Source organism: Choristoneura fumiferana, chromosome 15, assembly GCF_025370935.1.
Source record: "Choristoneura fumiferana chromosome 15, NRCan_CFum_1, whole genome shotgun sequence".
Taxonomy (NCBI): Eukaryota; Metazoa; Arthropoda; class Insecta; order Lepidoptera; family Tortricidae; genus Choristoneura; species Choristoneura fumiferana.
Window position 1 is genome coordinate 15,176,279 of NC_133486.1, and position 17,033 is coordinate 15,193,311.

At 40.3% G+C, this 17,033-nt stretch overlaps 2 protein-coding genes across 5 annotated transcripts in view; one reads left to right on the top strand and one right to left on the bottom strand.

The window, feature by feature from the left end:
• Ndf (Nucleosome-destabilizing factor) overlaps window positions 1-17,033 on the bottom strand; it is a 57,800-nt gene that overhangs the window by 22,439 nt on the left and 18,328 nt on the right. The window lies entirely within an intron of this gene.
• LOC141435473 (uncharacterized) lies at window positions 9,379-16,260 on the top strand. Of its 2 annotated transcripts, none has more exons than XM_074098160.1 (5): window positions 9,379-9,673; window positions 11,830-13,524; window positions 14,355-14,502; window positions 14,671-14,811; window positions 14,895-16,260. In XM_074098160.1, exons 2-5 carry the CDS (start codon window positions 11,861-11,863, stop codon window positions 15,567-15,569), a joined length of 2,628 nt encoding a protein of 875 aa, XP_073954261.1. In that variant the 5' UTR covers window positions 9,379-9,673; window positions 11,830-11,860; the 3' UTR covers window positions 15,570-16,260. The 2 variants fall into 2 exon arrangements, with proteins under 2 accessions (XP_073954261.1, XP_073954262.1); XM_074098161.1 differs by lacking the exon at window positions 9,379-9,673 and adding an exon at window positions 9,710-9,978.

Below are 17,033 nucleotides of genomic sequence, written 5' to 3' on the forward strand. Positions count from 1 at the left end.
GGATGCTAGTGTGCGTGACGAATTGTGTTGCCAGCTGCTCCACTGTTACCCGAATTATTGGGAAAATAAATTATTCTGTGGTCTATTAAGTTACTGGTTACAAAATGCATCTTGGGAAATACTTAGAAATTAAGAAGTAATTAAGAGTGAATGTATTAATATGTTTGTGTATAGGTTAGGCGTAGGTTTCTTCTTTAAAAAAATGGTAGGTATGATGTAGGTATATCAATGATCAGGCCTCATTTTTAATTAAAAAAAATATATATTTAAGGACATTCAATATTTACAAATTATTACTGAAAATTCATGGACTGAGTCACCAACTAAGAAGTTTTGCGTACTTAACACGTTGCACCTATAGTTAAACCTAATATAATGTACAGGTTAATTAAGACTAAAATAAAAATAATTGTTTACAAAATATACATACATAGGTACATGCATACATACATACCTACTTACATACATACGCTTGAAAAACATAACCCTCCTTCGGGCAGTCGGGTAAAAAGTTAACATTTCAGGAAAATGGGTAGAAATACGAAAAAAAAAATTTTTCGTTTCCCGTAATACCTAAGTAAATCAGCTGATCGGGCTTTTGACTGGGAAGACGAAAAACATTTTTAATTTTAAGACACATTCACCCCTTAATTAAATAGTGTCGGGTAACAATTTATACACCTTCAGTGTATAATATCACAAAGATTAACATTAAATAATATAGAACTAGGTTATGTATATATAATAATTACGTTAGATACTTAAATAAAATAAGTTATTAAAATTTATCATCATTTAATGATGATAACAATAAAATTCAATTTATTAAAATCTCAACCACGGGGAATTTGATTCTTGTGTACGCGGCAACACAGAATGGCGTTTAGGGTTCATGTTATTTTATTTTGTAATTTCGAAATTATACGATATTTACTGATGGTATGTGATCCCAGTGTCCTTCTTATTTCTTGTAGTATTATTTTTAAACAGTTTCAATGCAAAAACATGCATTTTACTTCGGTTTATGACCAAAATTTAACAAAAATTCGGGACATGCACATTACGCACAGTTTGCAACGCGACTGACTCGCCTCGGGCTCAGGTACGCCGATTTCGGCGTACTATTTGTTGCCGCATTTGACAAGTACGCCGGCGGTATCTAGTCGAGCGAGCGCGCGAGACCAATCATTCATCTAAGGTCTCTTATTTAGGGAAACCAAAATAAAGATGGTTTTATCACCGTCCGTACCGACCGGCACAACTGTGCCCTTAGTGTAACTTTTCGGTTACAAAATACGTCTCGCTCTCGATCGCGTTCGCGTTAAAATCTCAATTTGTATGGAAACACGATCATCGCAAACGTTCCGCTAGATGCGCTGTTCGTGTTTCCATACAAATTGAGATTTTAACGCGAACGCGATCGAGACGTATTACGTACGAGATGTAACAGAAAACTTACACTAAGGGTACTGATACCGAGTAGGTACCCAACCAAGTATTTTTATTACATTAGTAATTTCATTAGATAATGAACTGTGTGATGTTGATATAGGTATACATATACCCTCGGGCGGGGTATAAAGCTTTCTAACATTTAACTCACTTTATTAATTAGTCTAATTTACAGATGCACGACATTCAGACATCAAAAGGTGAATAGACTTCACTCTACGAATTATCGTTGATAGCTCGTTGAAAGTTAAGTTAAGTTAACTAAGTCTGATAGTTCACATGTACCTACCTAATCATAAAAGACACAAACGAATACTTGATAAGTTTACAATGCTTTTCGAAATTCGTGCATTTGAAAACAATTGGCGGAATACTTAACGGAATACTTAACGGTTGTTAAAATGCGAAAGTGTTGCTGAGGTAAGATAGCAGCTAAATATTAACATTCACTTTTGGACCTGACCATTATTAATATCCTCCTAAGTCCTCGCGTACTTTTGTAAAGCACTAATTAACTCTAAGAATAACGGCCTAATGTACTTTATAAAGTACAAATTGTTCATTGAATAAAGAATTCTAAGAATTTTTAAATAATATCCAAAATAACAAAGCAGGTCAACCACTTCTAGGTCTTAAACACTAAGTTTGTTAAAAAATGGCAGGACTCAGGAGGATATCTGTTGAACGAGCAACGAAAAAGGACATCAATAATGGAAGAGCTACTAGCTAACTTTGTAATTGTTACTTACGAGTCTCTATTTACGAATCCAGTTAAATTGAACCCTTTGTAGGACTATTGTTAATGGGTAGGCTGCAAGTCATCAGAAACACGGAAGTTATCAGAACAAACTTCAATTCAACTATAATCAGAGAGTAACACGATCCGTTTCCATTTATATGTCAGTTATCAAATGTGTCTATGTCGCGTCGCTCGCCTACAGTAGGCACAGTCAACACGACGCGTCAGCTATAAAGAATATCAGAAAGTAATCGAACTGTCACATCAATCAACTACACCAGCCAGAGCTGCTAACATGTAATGCTCAGGGTTGTTTTTTTATGAAAATTGAAGACAATACCGATGCTGAATTTAGCGTGATAAAAATTCTTGTGACTTGTCTTTCCGTTGTGTTATATAAACGTGGGACGCTAACGACGTTTGACCGCGCGGTCAAAACGCTCGAATATTTGCCCTTGTGCTAGTCGATCCCCTAGCAACACCCACGCAAAATACTGATACTGAGAAGCATCTCATATGAGTATCTCGTGCGTAAATGAATTTAAATCACTACTGATAGATAGTAAACAGTGACTGGCATTCATCAATCCCGTTATAATCCAAGGCCATTATTATGTTTTTACAAAAGTATAAATGCGCAATTACCTCCATTATAATCATCAACATAAACATTATTTGTCCAAATGTCCACCTTATAGTTATTTCAAACAGTGTAAGTCAATTGAAAGAACTGAAAAAGACGTTTTACAAGAAAAAGAAGCAATGAATCGGTGCGTTTTGAAGACATTCGCTCTAATGACTGACTGACCGATCATCAAAACTTTAAGGCACTTCTAGCAGACATAGAAGCTTCAAATTTAGAATAAAATTTGTGTTTAGTGTATAAATCAAGGAAAAACTAAAATATTTTGCAATTTTGGTCCAGTTTTCTAAGTACACCAACTGCATAACTAACTTTGTAATACCATATAAATGTATAGGATTACAAAGTTACATTTGCAGTGAATGAAACAGTTACTGTATATGTATAATGGAATAACAGGTTGATAGGTCACTAAACAATCTAATTTAATATGTATTACTTGTGAGATACATTGTGTTTCATGCGATGGCCAAGTCAATCTATTTATTTAAAACATAAAAGATTTTTTATATTGATATGGTCATGGTCACTATAAGATTGGCAGTGATTGTGGGCAACTTTTTTATTTATAATTTTAGTTTGTATGTAGTTTTAGTTACCTTTATTTTGTTTTATTTTATACAGGCATTTCTTCGAATGTAATAAAATTGACAACATCAAAATAAATAAGTTAGGTTAGCTAATTACGTAACAAATAACTTAAGACAGAAGGACCCTTAAATAGGGACTTGGTATTTCATGGTTCTCACATCTTTTTACGGTAGGAGAACAGTTGCGAGACTTGTTTTTTTTTTTACAAGTTATGTTTTTTATAGGCTCATACTCGTTTTCTGAAAGCAAAAAGAGTTTTACCATTCGAACATCCCCAAGCAAACGCTGTCAAGCTCGGAATGAAATGATAATACGCATTTTGCGTATAAACATAGCAATGACTCGTTATCAACGTGCAATAACAATGGCATATCATTTTAGCAACGATTTTCCGAGCCCTAGCCCGTATTTCCAAGCCATGACGTAATTCGGAACAGACCGAGTAATGATGTTACGAATTTCTTAACAAAATAGAGTGAGTAATGAATGTGCGATATATCAAGTCCGTACCCTTTTGCGACTGCTTTACAGCGTTTACAATTACAGTAATCCTATCTGCTTCATTAAGTTGAGACTCAGGTCTTATAGTAAGTAGTTATTATGTATAATATCGTGATATAACGGTCGGGTCATGACATCAGTCACGAATCGCGAATTTTGTACAAATTCCAAGTATTTTAGAATTAGAAATTATGACGGGCGGTGTCTCGTAAATTTAGAAGCCATGTCTGTGCAGCACCGTCTACCACTCATTTAGAATAGTAGTTTTAAACAAAGTTATACATAGCTTGGAGTGTCGACTAGCGATTTTGCAATATAAAAATATTCTATACTTAACGCTGTTTACGTCACACACACGTCACAAACGAGATCCGTCCAGAAGTTTTCTCTAATTTTTCGCAGAAAATTGTTTAGCCGATTATTAGTTCCCAAGATTTAGTTTTCTTTTCCCAACCTCACAGTTACCAACTGTACGTTCAGTAGCGGCGTTATGGTAGGGCCCGGTGGGGCGACCACCCAGGGCGTCGGGCTTAAAGGGGCGCCAGAAGCCTATACCTTCTAAGGCATTCCCAAAGTTGAGGGCGCCGTGGAAATCTCGCTCAGGTCGCTGGAAGTGCTAAAACCGGCACTGTGTACGTTTGGTCTGTTTGTTTTAAAGGCACTTTCAAATGCCAATTTTCGGTTAGTAGAATGTTTTGGCTGGCGTAATTTGGTTGTACAATGTTTCCCAAATTTTTCATTGAATAAGGGTTCTGTTTAGTACTTAACTATGTAATACATATAATAAGCAATTTGGGTAAGCGCAACATTTTCGTTATGTTTTTGTTTGTGCACTTATAAAGCGTTTGATACAAACGCAAATATTATGTATGACACAATGTTTAACCTATTGATTGATATAATACGACAATGATCACGGTATCAGTCTTGTACCAAAAGTGTGTGTTAGATTTCGAAAATGCTGCAGTTACTGAGTCTTCGATCAAATTTTGAAGACATTTATTTACAAGGATGCCATTTTCAGTTCAATATTGTTTTTCATTAGACTCATGTTTTGGATATTTAAAAAGAAATATTAAAAAATAAAAATACGATTCTGGCACTTGTCTGCCGCTGCCGCGGCAAGCTCGCTTCGCTCGCTCGGCTTCGTGCGCTGTGCGCTGTTTGCTCACGGTTAACTTAACACGCTCCTCCTCGCTTCGCTCGTCGTCGCACCTAACTGGACTTTGTCATACATTAGATTACTGTTGCTATACTTATTACAAAACTCTTATTTGTAATTCGTATTGCCAATTGAAAAAATGGTGTGTAGTTCTTACTTAGTTTAAGTCAGTAGTTCCCAAACTTATTTTTCTCGTGGACCACTTTCAAAATTTTACTGGTTTCGGTGGACCCTCTGCTGATACATTTCTACCACATTCTTTAAGTCGCCAAAAAATAAAAATTGTGTCGCTTCTGAGTTCTGTCCAGTCGCTTGCCTTATTAAAATATTATCTGCTTAGTTAGGTACTTAAAACAATGTAGGTAGGCCCTTATAAAAACTATGCTTACATTTTGGCTCTTTACTATCAAAAGCAGATAAATTTTCGTGAACCCCCATTAACATCTTATGGACCCCCATTTTTTGTTCACGCCTACGTAGACCCCCAGCAAGTCTCCCGTGGACCCCTGGGGGTCCACCTGGACCACTTTGGGAATCACTGGTTTAAGTAAACAGTTGGCTTATGTATGAAAAGGGAACTGTTGCACTGACGAAATGTTATTCGTTTAATAGTTGTTTGACCTAGTGAAAGATTTGACAAATGATAAGTTTTCCATACGTTTTGAGTTATTATATTCTGCTTTATAATAATTCGACCAAATGACACGTTGTCATACAAAAATTTGGTAATAGTTAGTTGTCAAAGTGAATCATCGGCGAAACGTTGGCTGGCAAGTGATATTCGGCCAAGTGATAATCAAACACATACACTTTGATAAAAACAAATCGCCGCAGCTAAATGCTTGTAAACGACAAGTTTAGTCACAATTGCATGCGTCATTTAGAGTTTTGCATCTGTTACTGTTTATAAAAATGTTCATGCCTACGTGACAGTTTAATCTCATGATTGTGATCAAATCTACTTCCCTGTGATCAGCCGAGATTGTCTTTGTAAAAAATATTACTATAACTTTTATTTTAAGGATAGGTATGTACACTTGTAACTTTTCCTAGAGAAGTCGTAATGATCTGTCATTATAGTTATTCCCTATGCAACAAGAGAAGATTTGCCTTCAGTGCAGTATTCGACTCGCAACAGGGTAAAAAGCAATTTTAGAGCAAGGCTGATAAATAACATCGGTATTCGCCTTACTTAGGTAAAAGTAATAGGTAATAATAATAGACATTTTTATTCACCATCACAAACTATAAATTACAATACACGGACAGATAACATTAACATTACTTGGGTAATTTAATTACAGCCACGACAGTGTCAAATACAGACCTAACTAAAATATCTTCAGTTTTCTTCAACGGTAATTAACTATCGGCTTGATTTTATTAAACCTGATGTGATTACGTCAATTAGCTAGATATACCCACTTCTTATACAACAGATATCGTCCCACTAAGTTTTTCTAGAATTGATTTAATTAAGTTCAGAACATTTTATTCAATCAGTGACCACGAACTTAGTCGCTTCAGAAGCGATAGCGGCTATCTCAGTCTCAGCGATATCGTGTGATAACAGTATGATGCAAATCATACCACGGCTACTCTACGACTAATTTACTGGATATCTATTTAGGAACGGCTGCTCCATTTCAGCAGCTTCATAAAATATGGATGCTACGCTGCGCTGCGAGCGAATGACGATAAGCTTCTACGACCAAGACTAAAACTCCGGGGCGTATTTTAGCATGGAAATTATAATGCGCGTCGCAAATGCGCAAAAATAACTAACCTGTGCATTGGGTTGTCATGTCAACCAAGTGCTTTACCATTTTTATGACAGTTTTTACATCAGAATAAAAACAATGAGGATGATTAGCACATTTAGGGGCTGTTTAACCACCCTTGAATAATTTTATTTGACTGATAAATGCGATGCCGTCTCCGTCTATTCGAACAAAACAAACAGAGACGGCATCACATTATTTTATCCGTCAAATAAATTTAATCAATGGATGGTGAAACAGGGGGTTAGTCAAAGTAAGCCATACAACTGATATTGAACCATGTGGTAGTAAAAAAAAACTTGTACCTGCGGTGTGAGAAATAACGTGCGAGTTGAGATACATTGGTGCCGGTGGACGATCAGACCAGTTACAAACACATATCCGCACAGCATAAAAGCTTAGGTATAAAAAACACCAAATATTTCTCACACCGTCTAGATTAAGCTAAGGTTAATAAATAAGTTGTATTAAAAACAATAGGTATATATGTTCAAACTGCCATCGCTAGTAACAAAACAATAAGTCTTCAAGCACGACAGTAAGGGCAGTAGGATACTCCCGCATGGCAACTTATTGCAGCAATTAGGCATTTGATGAGGACAAATGTTGTTTGCTTGTTGCATTGGTTGCATTGCACTTTTATGCCGAAGTACAAAAAAACGATTAAAATTTAGTAAGTACGTTTAAAAAATAAAATGCGTTCTCTTTCATAGTGTGATATTAAAGGAACGAGTCTTAAATCGAGTTAGCAATTGTTTGCTTGGCGTAGGATAGGAAGTCCACCCCGCCAGGCCAGATATAAAAATAATTGAAAACGTGACCTTAGTAAGTTCTAAAAAATCAACAAGGAAAAATCAATTCTGACTACAACTGAAAACGCATTAGTAGGCACTTGTTTATGTACGAACCTACCTACCTACTTACAGTTTCTTGTTTTGTTCAGTTTGACCTATGCCTGGTACCTACTTAACAACATCTTATTTTATTAGGCAAGTATTTCAAAAATTTCAATTTTATTGCTAAATCTGTTTAGAAAACGGAATACGTGTTAAGCTTATAGGTACCTACTTGGTACAAAGATACGGCTATGTACACAAGCTATCTTATATAGCCTGTATCTTGTTACATATCACCATCATATGACGTATAAGTCGTAAACATAAACATTAGACTAAATATGTAAATGAAATTCTACCTATAATATATAGTACATTTACCTATTATGCACTTGGTTTGAGAATAAACGCGCTAAGAATATCTAATAAAAGAATAATATCTAGTAAAAGATGGTAAAAGTGAAGACTCAAGGTTTTGTTCAGACTCAAGCTTGCTTGCTTGGAGAGAATACAAGCTCGCGAGCGTAGTAGATGACTCAGTACCCTTAGTGTAAGTTTTCGGTTACAAAATACGTCTTCGATCGCGTAAGCGTCAAAATCTCAATTTGTATGGAAACACGAACATCGCATTCGTTCCGCTAGAGGCACTGTTCATGTTTGCATACAAAGTGAGACTTAAACGCGAACGCGATCGAGACGTATTTTGTAACCGAAAACTTACACTAAGGTCACAGTTCAGTTCAACTTTCACGGGGCGCCAGAAACCTGGAGCTGGACTTTTGTATAAAACCGAATGCAGCAGAAATTACGCGGCTCACGCACGACTCCAAAAATTGCGATCGTCTGGCTTCACCCTAAGATAGGGTTGCCGTAAGTGTGGGGACGCGGACCGGGACATTTAAAGAAAATGTCCTAGTAAAGGTAGAAAAAAGGAACTTTTATTACAATATGTAACTTTAAAGGTTTAATCCTTGCCTAAACACAAAACAACTTTTATCACAGTCATTCAATGCCAGCAACCAGCCAGTCGGGTTCTCTCTCTGTTCGTAGAAGCTTTTCGCTACAAAGTGGAAAAAGCAGGTTATCGGCTATGTTATAGCTTAGCCCCCTACTAAATAACTATGATTTTTAAACCGGGACAATTTGCTTATCGGCCGGGACGCCGGGACAAAAACAATGTTTTTTTAGAAAAAAATGTTTTATCATTGTGTTCAGTCCGCAACAAAAGTAATATAAAATAAGGTTTAAGCAGTTGTTTTTTTTTGCTATATTATTCTACCTAATACGTCAAATAATTATTTGCAAGGTATTTGTAATGTAATGTTCCTTTCGCTGCATTCTAACGTGTAATGTTGAAGTTGTAAGCACCTAATAAATATACCTAAGCTTAATCATATCGCGACGTGAAGCAACGATATAATAATTTATTTGCTAAAGTACTTGAAAGAACAGTAACTACTTTTGTTGTTCACCGCCGCCGAAGCCAAGAAAAATTACAAGTGCAAGAATGGATCGCGGCGCGGTGGACATTACGGCGCGCTTCCGAAAGCACTTTCGCCTACATTCGGCTCGCGTCGGCCATCTTCGCTCCCCACAGCTGACTGGGCCAATGCGCGAGTGAGAGCTAGACAGCGGCGCCGCGCGCGATCGACAGGGACAACGCACCGCGCAGCTCCCAGCGCCGCCATTAATTTCTTTCCAGTGTCCGCAGCCGTCGTAGTGACAGCGTACTTCATTATCGCGAGAGCTAAAATTCGTTTTACTTGTGAAATTTATATATTAAATTCAATGCTATTGTCATAAAAAGTGGCCTGTGCAAACTATGTGGGAATTTACGATGATATCGTGTGTATTGTATGGATAAAGGCGTTTGCTTCACAGTGGAGTATGGCTGGCTTAACCGTGTCCGTTGTCAACACAAAATAAAGTGGATTATGCAAGTTGGAGTAAAATGTGGACGGTTATTAGGTAAATGTCGTGTTTTATATGATAATAGTTTAGTGCGACGGCGTATGATGGTGGTCGGTGTAACAGTGTAACGGAATTTTCTAAGTACAATGTTATTCCAGTTACCTAAGTTAAAACATACGTTCGTGATCATGAGTCGGCTGCCCGAACCGTTCTTACAAGTACTGTGGACAATATCATATCATAATATCTAGCCTGTGGGCAAGCTGCTGCTCGTGCTAGCCTCAATTACACAAATTACTTAAAAAAAAACCGGGCAAGTGCGAGTCGTACTCGCGCACCGAGGGTTCCGTACACATTTATAGGTATGTAAACGGGAATCGTGTGTTGAAGATATTTCCCGCTTTTTCAGTGTGATTTAATACATCTAGATCTAGTGTAAGGAGAGCCCTGCTCCTAAGCAAAACGTACGCAGTGTGGGGTCAGATTATATTGGAAATTGATATTTACAGACACACATAAAACATCAAGATTTTCAGACTTTTCTAGTTGGTTGTGTTAAAATAGCTACCTTCACACAAAATTTCAAGTTTCTAGGACAACTGGAAGTACCCTATAGGTTTTCAGTGCACGGCAATTTGTATGGAATCACGTTGTTTAATGACTTAACTTTTGATTGCGTTGACTTAAAAGTTTGATTTTTTCAAGGCTTCAAGGGACCGCAGATATGAGTATTCGATATCAATTTCAGCTTGATACCTCCACGCGTTCCTGACAAAAAGGGTCTTGACAGACGGACGGACGGACAGCAAAGTGATGCTATAAGGGTTCCGTTTTTCCTTTCGAGGTAGGGTACGGAACCCTAAAAATGCTCTTGTCCGAGACATTGTACATTTTGCATTTACGGTTTTGTTAAGCCAACAGAATTGGCACAATAAATTTACAATTAGCTCAAACAATTAGCTCAGATTTAACAGGAAAACTTCCAATAGATAGGCAATGAATGACAGCAACATCAAAGTAAATTACCTATTTGTTTAGGTTTAGGTTAGCATACATATTATGAATAATGATAAGTAGACTACTAATCCAATACTTCTTGTTTTCCAAAAATTACAAAATAGGTATTGATCTATGTATATAAGTAAACATTAGGTGCATAGCATAAACAAAAAACAATTATGTTATTCCCACTTGTAAACCAGGTTGGGCACAAGTGGAAGATAAAAAATTTACAAACTTCTTTTGAACTTGCCAGTTTTGTTTGTTACGGTCAAATACTAGGTATTGTGTTTCTTTTTCTAAAATAAAGAATTTGATTTGAATTGAAAATCTTGCAAATCTTATTTCACCCACTTCTAGAGACCGGATCGACTGAATTTGATATGGATAATGGTATTAGTAATGTAATGAATATTCGTATTCGCATTCGCGAATAATTGTACGAATATTTTGCAATTTATTTGGCATTTAAAAGTGAAAAGGATTTATAAATGAAATGTATCATGCACAACTATTTCAGTGATACTTATAGTGTACTTTAATTTCATAAAAATAAACGATCTAAAAGCCTTCATAAGCGAATTTTTTGAGATGGATATTCATTCGCATATATCACAATTAACAACTTTAAAGTTATACGGAGTTATACCTCAAATTTTTACTCTAAGTGTGGGTAATCAAAAATTATAATTTAATTATGAGTGCAGTCATATTTGAAAAACATAAAAATAAACAAAACAGTTGAAAAATTCAGATACCTTTACATCTTGTCTTGATAAGGTACTAAAGGTACCCACAGGCAGCAGCAGTGAGTGAATGAGCGGTTGTGGAGCTCAGTGATCTCTATCTACACACTGCTTCTGGCCGTAGTCGGTTGCAAAGATTATGTAAAGTAAACTTGCCTGTGTGGTAGTAAGTACCAAAGTATTTTAGAAGTGTTAAATGTGTAGTCGGCCAAGTACTTTGCCATTTTTATGATAGTTCCTTGAAAAACAACAAAGCACACATAGATTCGCAAATGAAAATAGTCTTATAAATAAATTGGTTTTAAACCTTACAAATGAATGACATTGAACCTCAGGATGGTAAAGAAATTCCTTGGTCAGCCATTCACATTCAATACTAGTCAAACAACTAGCTACGGTGTGCCCAGAGACTAGCTAGGTAATATTAACACAATCACAAAATGTAGCACACAGTTTCTCTTGTTTCAGTAAATAAGACTATGCAGGTTGTAATCAAATAATGCAGCTGGTCAAAATATTGGCGTTGGCAATAAGTTGCGCAGCGTTGGCGCGGGGCTGCCCCTCGGGCTGCGCGTGCAGCGCGGAGCGGCGCGCGTGCGCCGGCGCCGGCCTGCCCGACGACAGGCTCACCAAGGCGGCCCTCGCGCCCTCCGGCGCCGGCGCCGGCGCCCTCCGCAACCTCACCTGGACCGACTCGCGCATATCCAGCCTCGAAGGCGATCTCTTTCACAACTACACCAAGCTCGAATACATCGACTTGAGCAGAAACGAGCTGACTCGGACCGAGCACGGGCTGTTCGCGCGGCTGACGCTGCTGCGGCACCTGAACATGTCGCACAACCGGCTCAACGACATCCCGCGCTTCACGTTCGCGGACCTGGACAGCCTGGAAGTGCTAGACGTCTCGCACAACGAGCTGCACGTCATGCCCTACCAAGTATTCGGGCCCATGCTCGCGCTGCAATACTTGGATCTGTCCTATAATAGATTAGCCACCTTCCTAGATTACTATTTTAAACCTAATCTTAAACTGAAATCGCTGTTCCTAAATAATAATAGCCTAGTCAAGATAACATCTTACGCTCTAGTCGATCTGAAGGACCTGGAGAGACTCGATATTTCTAGTAACAGATTAGAATATTTACCGAAATTATTGCTCGATCATTTCGAGCGGCTGCAGGAGCTGAATTTGAGCTACAACCACTTTCAAAACATATCACAGGAAGCTTTCAAATATTTGAAAAATCTCACGTGGTTGCACATGGGCGGGAACAAGATGAAACAACTGCCTTCCGGGCTCTTCCTGAATAACGAAAATCTGAGAACGCTCTGCCTCGACCATACGGAAATAACGGTCATACAGAATACTAATTTCAAAGGCTTAAATAATCTACAGCGACTTAACATTAGACATAATGCTAATTTACGAGAGATAGAACCGTTCGTGTTCCAAGACACACAGTCGATAACGCATTTAGATATAACCGGCAACCTTCTGACGAATATGCCAGTGTCTTTGAAACTGTTAGATAAATTAGTAGAGTTTAGATTAGGTGGTAATCCGTGGGCTTGCGACTGCAGAATGACGTGGTTCGCGGGGTGGGCGGAGGCGAGGAAGGACGTGATCAAGTCCGACTTGAGCTGCCGGGGCACGTACCCCAACGACATGCTGTTCTACTTGAACAACACCAACTGTTTGCCGCCGCGGCTGCTGTCGGCGTCGCCGCTCACGCTGCACCGGCTGCAGGCGGCGGCGCTGCTGCGCTGCCGTTTCCACGGCAACCCGGCGCCGTCCATCACGTGGATCACGCCCACGCGCAACGTCTACCACTGGAACCCCGAGCCGCAGATCCCCGACATCTTCCACAAGCACGGCACCGCCCACGATGAAAATTACGTGCCGATAGACAATAGCAAATCGAGAGTGAGAGTGCTCGATAACGGCTCGCTGTTCATAGGCGACATACACAGAGAGGACAGCGGGACGTATGTGTGCTTCGCGTCTAATCCGTCCGCGAACGTGTCCGCGGAGGTGATTATGAACATAGACCCGGTGACTATGTACGAGATAAAGATATATAGTTTGTTGTGTGGTGCCGTGTGTGCGGCGGCGTTTTTGGGACTCACTCTACTGGTGCAGGCGCTGCGATGGATTTTCCGCAGGTTAGTAACAATGTATTTTATTCCAGTTTTGTTTTGTAAGAATTTTGCATGACTAATTTGACTTTTTCGCTCTAAAGGCAAACGCATTCAGCTGCTGTCAATTTGATCTCCCTATCTATTTTGAAGTTAGCAACTGTTTTAAGTATATGCACACTTGACTTCGTAATTTTGAATAACACCACAATTTAATAATGAAAATGTAAATTTTAATTACTAACTATTAACCGAGTAAGTTTAAACCTCGCGTTAAATTGTAACAGTATAGCGATACTTGTTTTAGATTGACAAAGTAAATATGTTGAACAAATTGACCTTATTTCCACACATTCTATATAAATTTTACACTAACATTGTGACATAATGAAAAACAATAAATTAACTTCCTGTGTGTTACTTATAGCTCGCCACAACGGTAGATTAACATGGTGAGAACAAAATACCAATTTACCTTTAATGGTTTTGCTGAATTATAATTTTGATGTTATTTAATTTACACGACCGGATGTTGGCAAGCATTATTTGGAAAGCCTCACAACACTACAGCAAACAAGCGGCTAACATTAGTAGTGACGGTGCAACTTTAGTGTCTAAATTTACTTATGCCTCTTCTGCTTCATAAGAATACGACACTGCTACATTTTTATCGGCCCCGGCTAATATATCCTAATGAAAATGTTAACCGTTACTTGTCTTTGTCGTGTTACTGTTTGGCCACCTCAGCACTGCATCGTGCATCGCACGTATCGTACAGCGCCTGACAGTGACAGTGACTAGTGTCGTCGGCGTCGCTGTCACGCCAACGCCACAAAGCTTAGGTCGTGTCGTTGCAGGTTCAACCTGATGGAGACGTGCTGCAGCTGTTGCGCGTGCGCGCGGGGCCCGGCGCCGCGCACGCGGCAGGTCTACAGCATGCTCGACAACATCGAGCAGTACAAGCGGCAGCAGCTCGACAAACTGCGCGAAAACTACGCAGTTCAGGTGAACGCTCTCACATTTTTCTATTATTTTGAGAGTTTTCTCGCCACATATTAGTTTCTGACCGTTCTTTCTTTTCATTCGCTGCCGTTATCTGCCCCTGATCGAGGGCACCGGCATGAGCGAACGAAGTAGATCAGCCTGATGATAATTTTGTTTCTTTTTGTCAAGGTCCATCGCATCAAAGAGAACTGTACGCAGCAGATGGATTGGATCCAGAACAGCTACTCGTCCCAGGCGACGCACCTCCGCAACATCAGAGACATCGGCACCAACCACCTGACGTCGATGAGGGACCAATACTACGACCAGGTGAGAAGCTAGCGACGCGGCTTCGTTTCGGAGCGCGTTCCTGGCGCGTTCAATATTGTAACATACAATATTTTCTGGCCCAGGTGAAGCGCGTCCGGGAGTACTCGACGACGCAGCTGAACTGGGTGCGCGAGAACTACGTGTTCCAGCGCAACAAGATACGCAAGTTCAGCGCGCACCAGGTGCTGCGCATCCGGCAGTCCTACAAGTACCAGCAGCAGACGCTCACCAAGGTGCTCGAGAACCTGCCCTCGCTCTACTTCGACAACTGCCGCAGCGGCTCCTGCGGCCGCAGCGACTCCACGCACCTCGACCCCGACGTCGACCATCTCGACGCGTACCTCAAGACCAAGATCGAGGCGCTGGCGCGGCTGCCGCCGCTCGCCGCCGACGCCGAGAGCAAGCTGTCCGTCTACTACACGCCCACCGACCGGTCGCTGGCGTCGCGCCGCGGCTCGCCCGCTAACGACCTGCCCGACGTGCACATCAACATGATCGAGCGGCCGCCGCCCGGGCTGTTCGAGCTGCTGCCGCTGGGCGAGCCGTCGCCGACCACGTCGCGCGGCGGGGGCGGCGGGGCGGGGGCGGCGGCGCGGGCGACGCGGGCAAGCCGGGCAGCGAGCCGCTGCTGGGCGGTGGCGCGCGCGCGGGGCTGGCGTCGTCGGCCAGCGAGCCGTCGCTGTGCGGGCACCGGCGCGCGCGCGTGCTGCTGGCCGTGCAGCTGGCGCCGGGCGAGCGCTTGTAGTACCGGCTGCTGAGGCGCGTGCTGCGCGTCTACGCGCTGCCCGCCGCGCTGCCGCTGCGCGCGCTGCCGCCGCCCGCCGCCGCCGCCGCCTCCGCCCCCGCCCCCGCCTCAGACGACGACGCCGTCTGACCGCGGTCTACATTGAGTGAGCTGTGATAGACTAGTTTCGAATCCCCGGTAGCCCGGACTCTAGTTGCTAGTGAGGGCGGCCGCCCGCGCGGCCCGCCCGGTACGTTTAAGCGTCTCCGTGGGTTTTAGGTACTTGTAAATACCTCTGTTCGTTTCGATTGTTTCCGTTTTGATGTACTTCTAGGATTAACTCTTAGAGCGTTATGCGTTTTATATCTGTTCGATTTGTAGAGCCTGCGGCGTGTTCGGCGAGGAGCCGACGCCGTGTTGTTGTATCGTCGCGAGGCGCGCCCGCGCCGCCTCCGCCTCCGCCTCCGGAGTCGATCGCGTCTGTTCGTATCGAGTAGATACGTGTAAATCTCTCGTAGGTAAAAAAAAAAATCGTATTTTGTGACATTTCGTACAGAAAGTGAAGTGAGTCTTACAGTGAAAATGCCAAATACTACGATCCAGCAATGATTAAGATTATATAAAGTTTCTTAATAGAAAATATACAAAATATTGTTGAACATTTTCTAAATATATATAAACGAGAGTAAACCGCTAATCATGGAGAATAAATTATTTTCAATGTATTTTTGTTTTTATTTATAACGATCTATGAAAAGCACTGGTTATTATTTCAATAAATCTAAGTCATTATACTGTTCAACTTTCTTTTGTGCTACACAGCTAAGTCGTAATTATATTGAAAAGTATCATAAATACTCTAAAGTCTAAATAGATTAATAGACAAGTATATTTTATATATAAATGTTAGATACATATTCTTAAGATCATTATTCGCATTTTGCATCAGCTGTGTTAAAGTATTAGTGTCTTATTGGGTAGCTGCCCAAGTAAATAAAACACTTAGTTCATTAAAATCATTTATTGGCACGAAGATAACACTAAAGTTATATAATAATATACTATTACTCCTTAGAGCTGCAATAATATATGAATACTATCGTGTTGTGGACGTTTTCGGACGACATGATAAGAAAATTAAAAATTCACGTAGTTACCTATAGAATAAAAGTAGAATTATCCTGAGCGTATAATATAATATAAATATAGGTATATTTCACGCATTGAGATTTATAGTACGTAATTTACTTATTATGGTACTTATGATGAAGTGAAAATAGTATAGTAAATTAATAATTCGTTGTCCACTTACGACTTACATAAGCAGCCAACACACTATTACTGCCGTTTCTTTTACTTGAGAAAGAGACGGATGAATCTTTGTGGCAGCTGACTATGTAAGTATTTGATGGACAAGATTGATTGTGAAGAAAACATGCTTTCCATTGCGTACGGAAACGTCGTGATTGGTAGATTCTTTTTTCCATGACGCATCGGT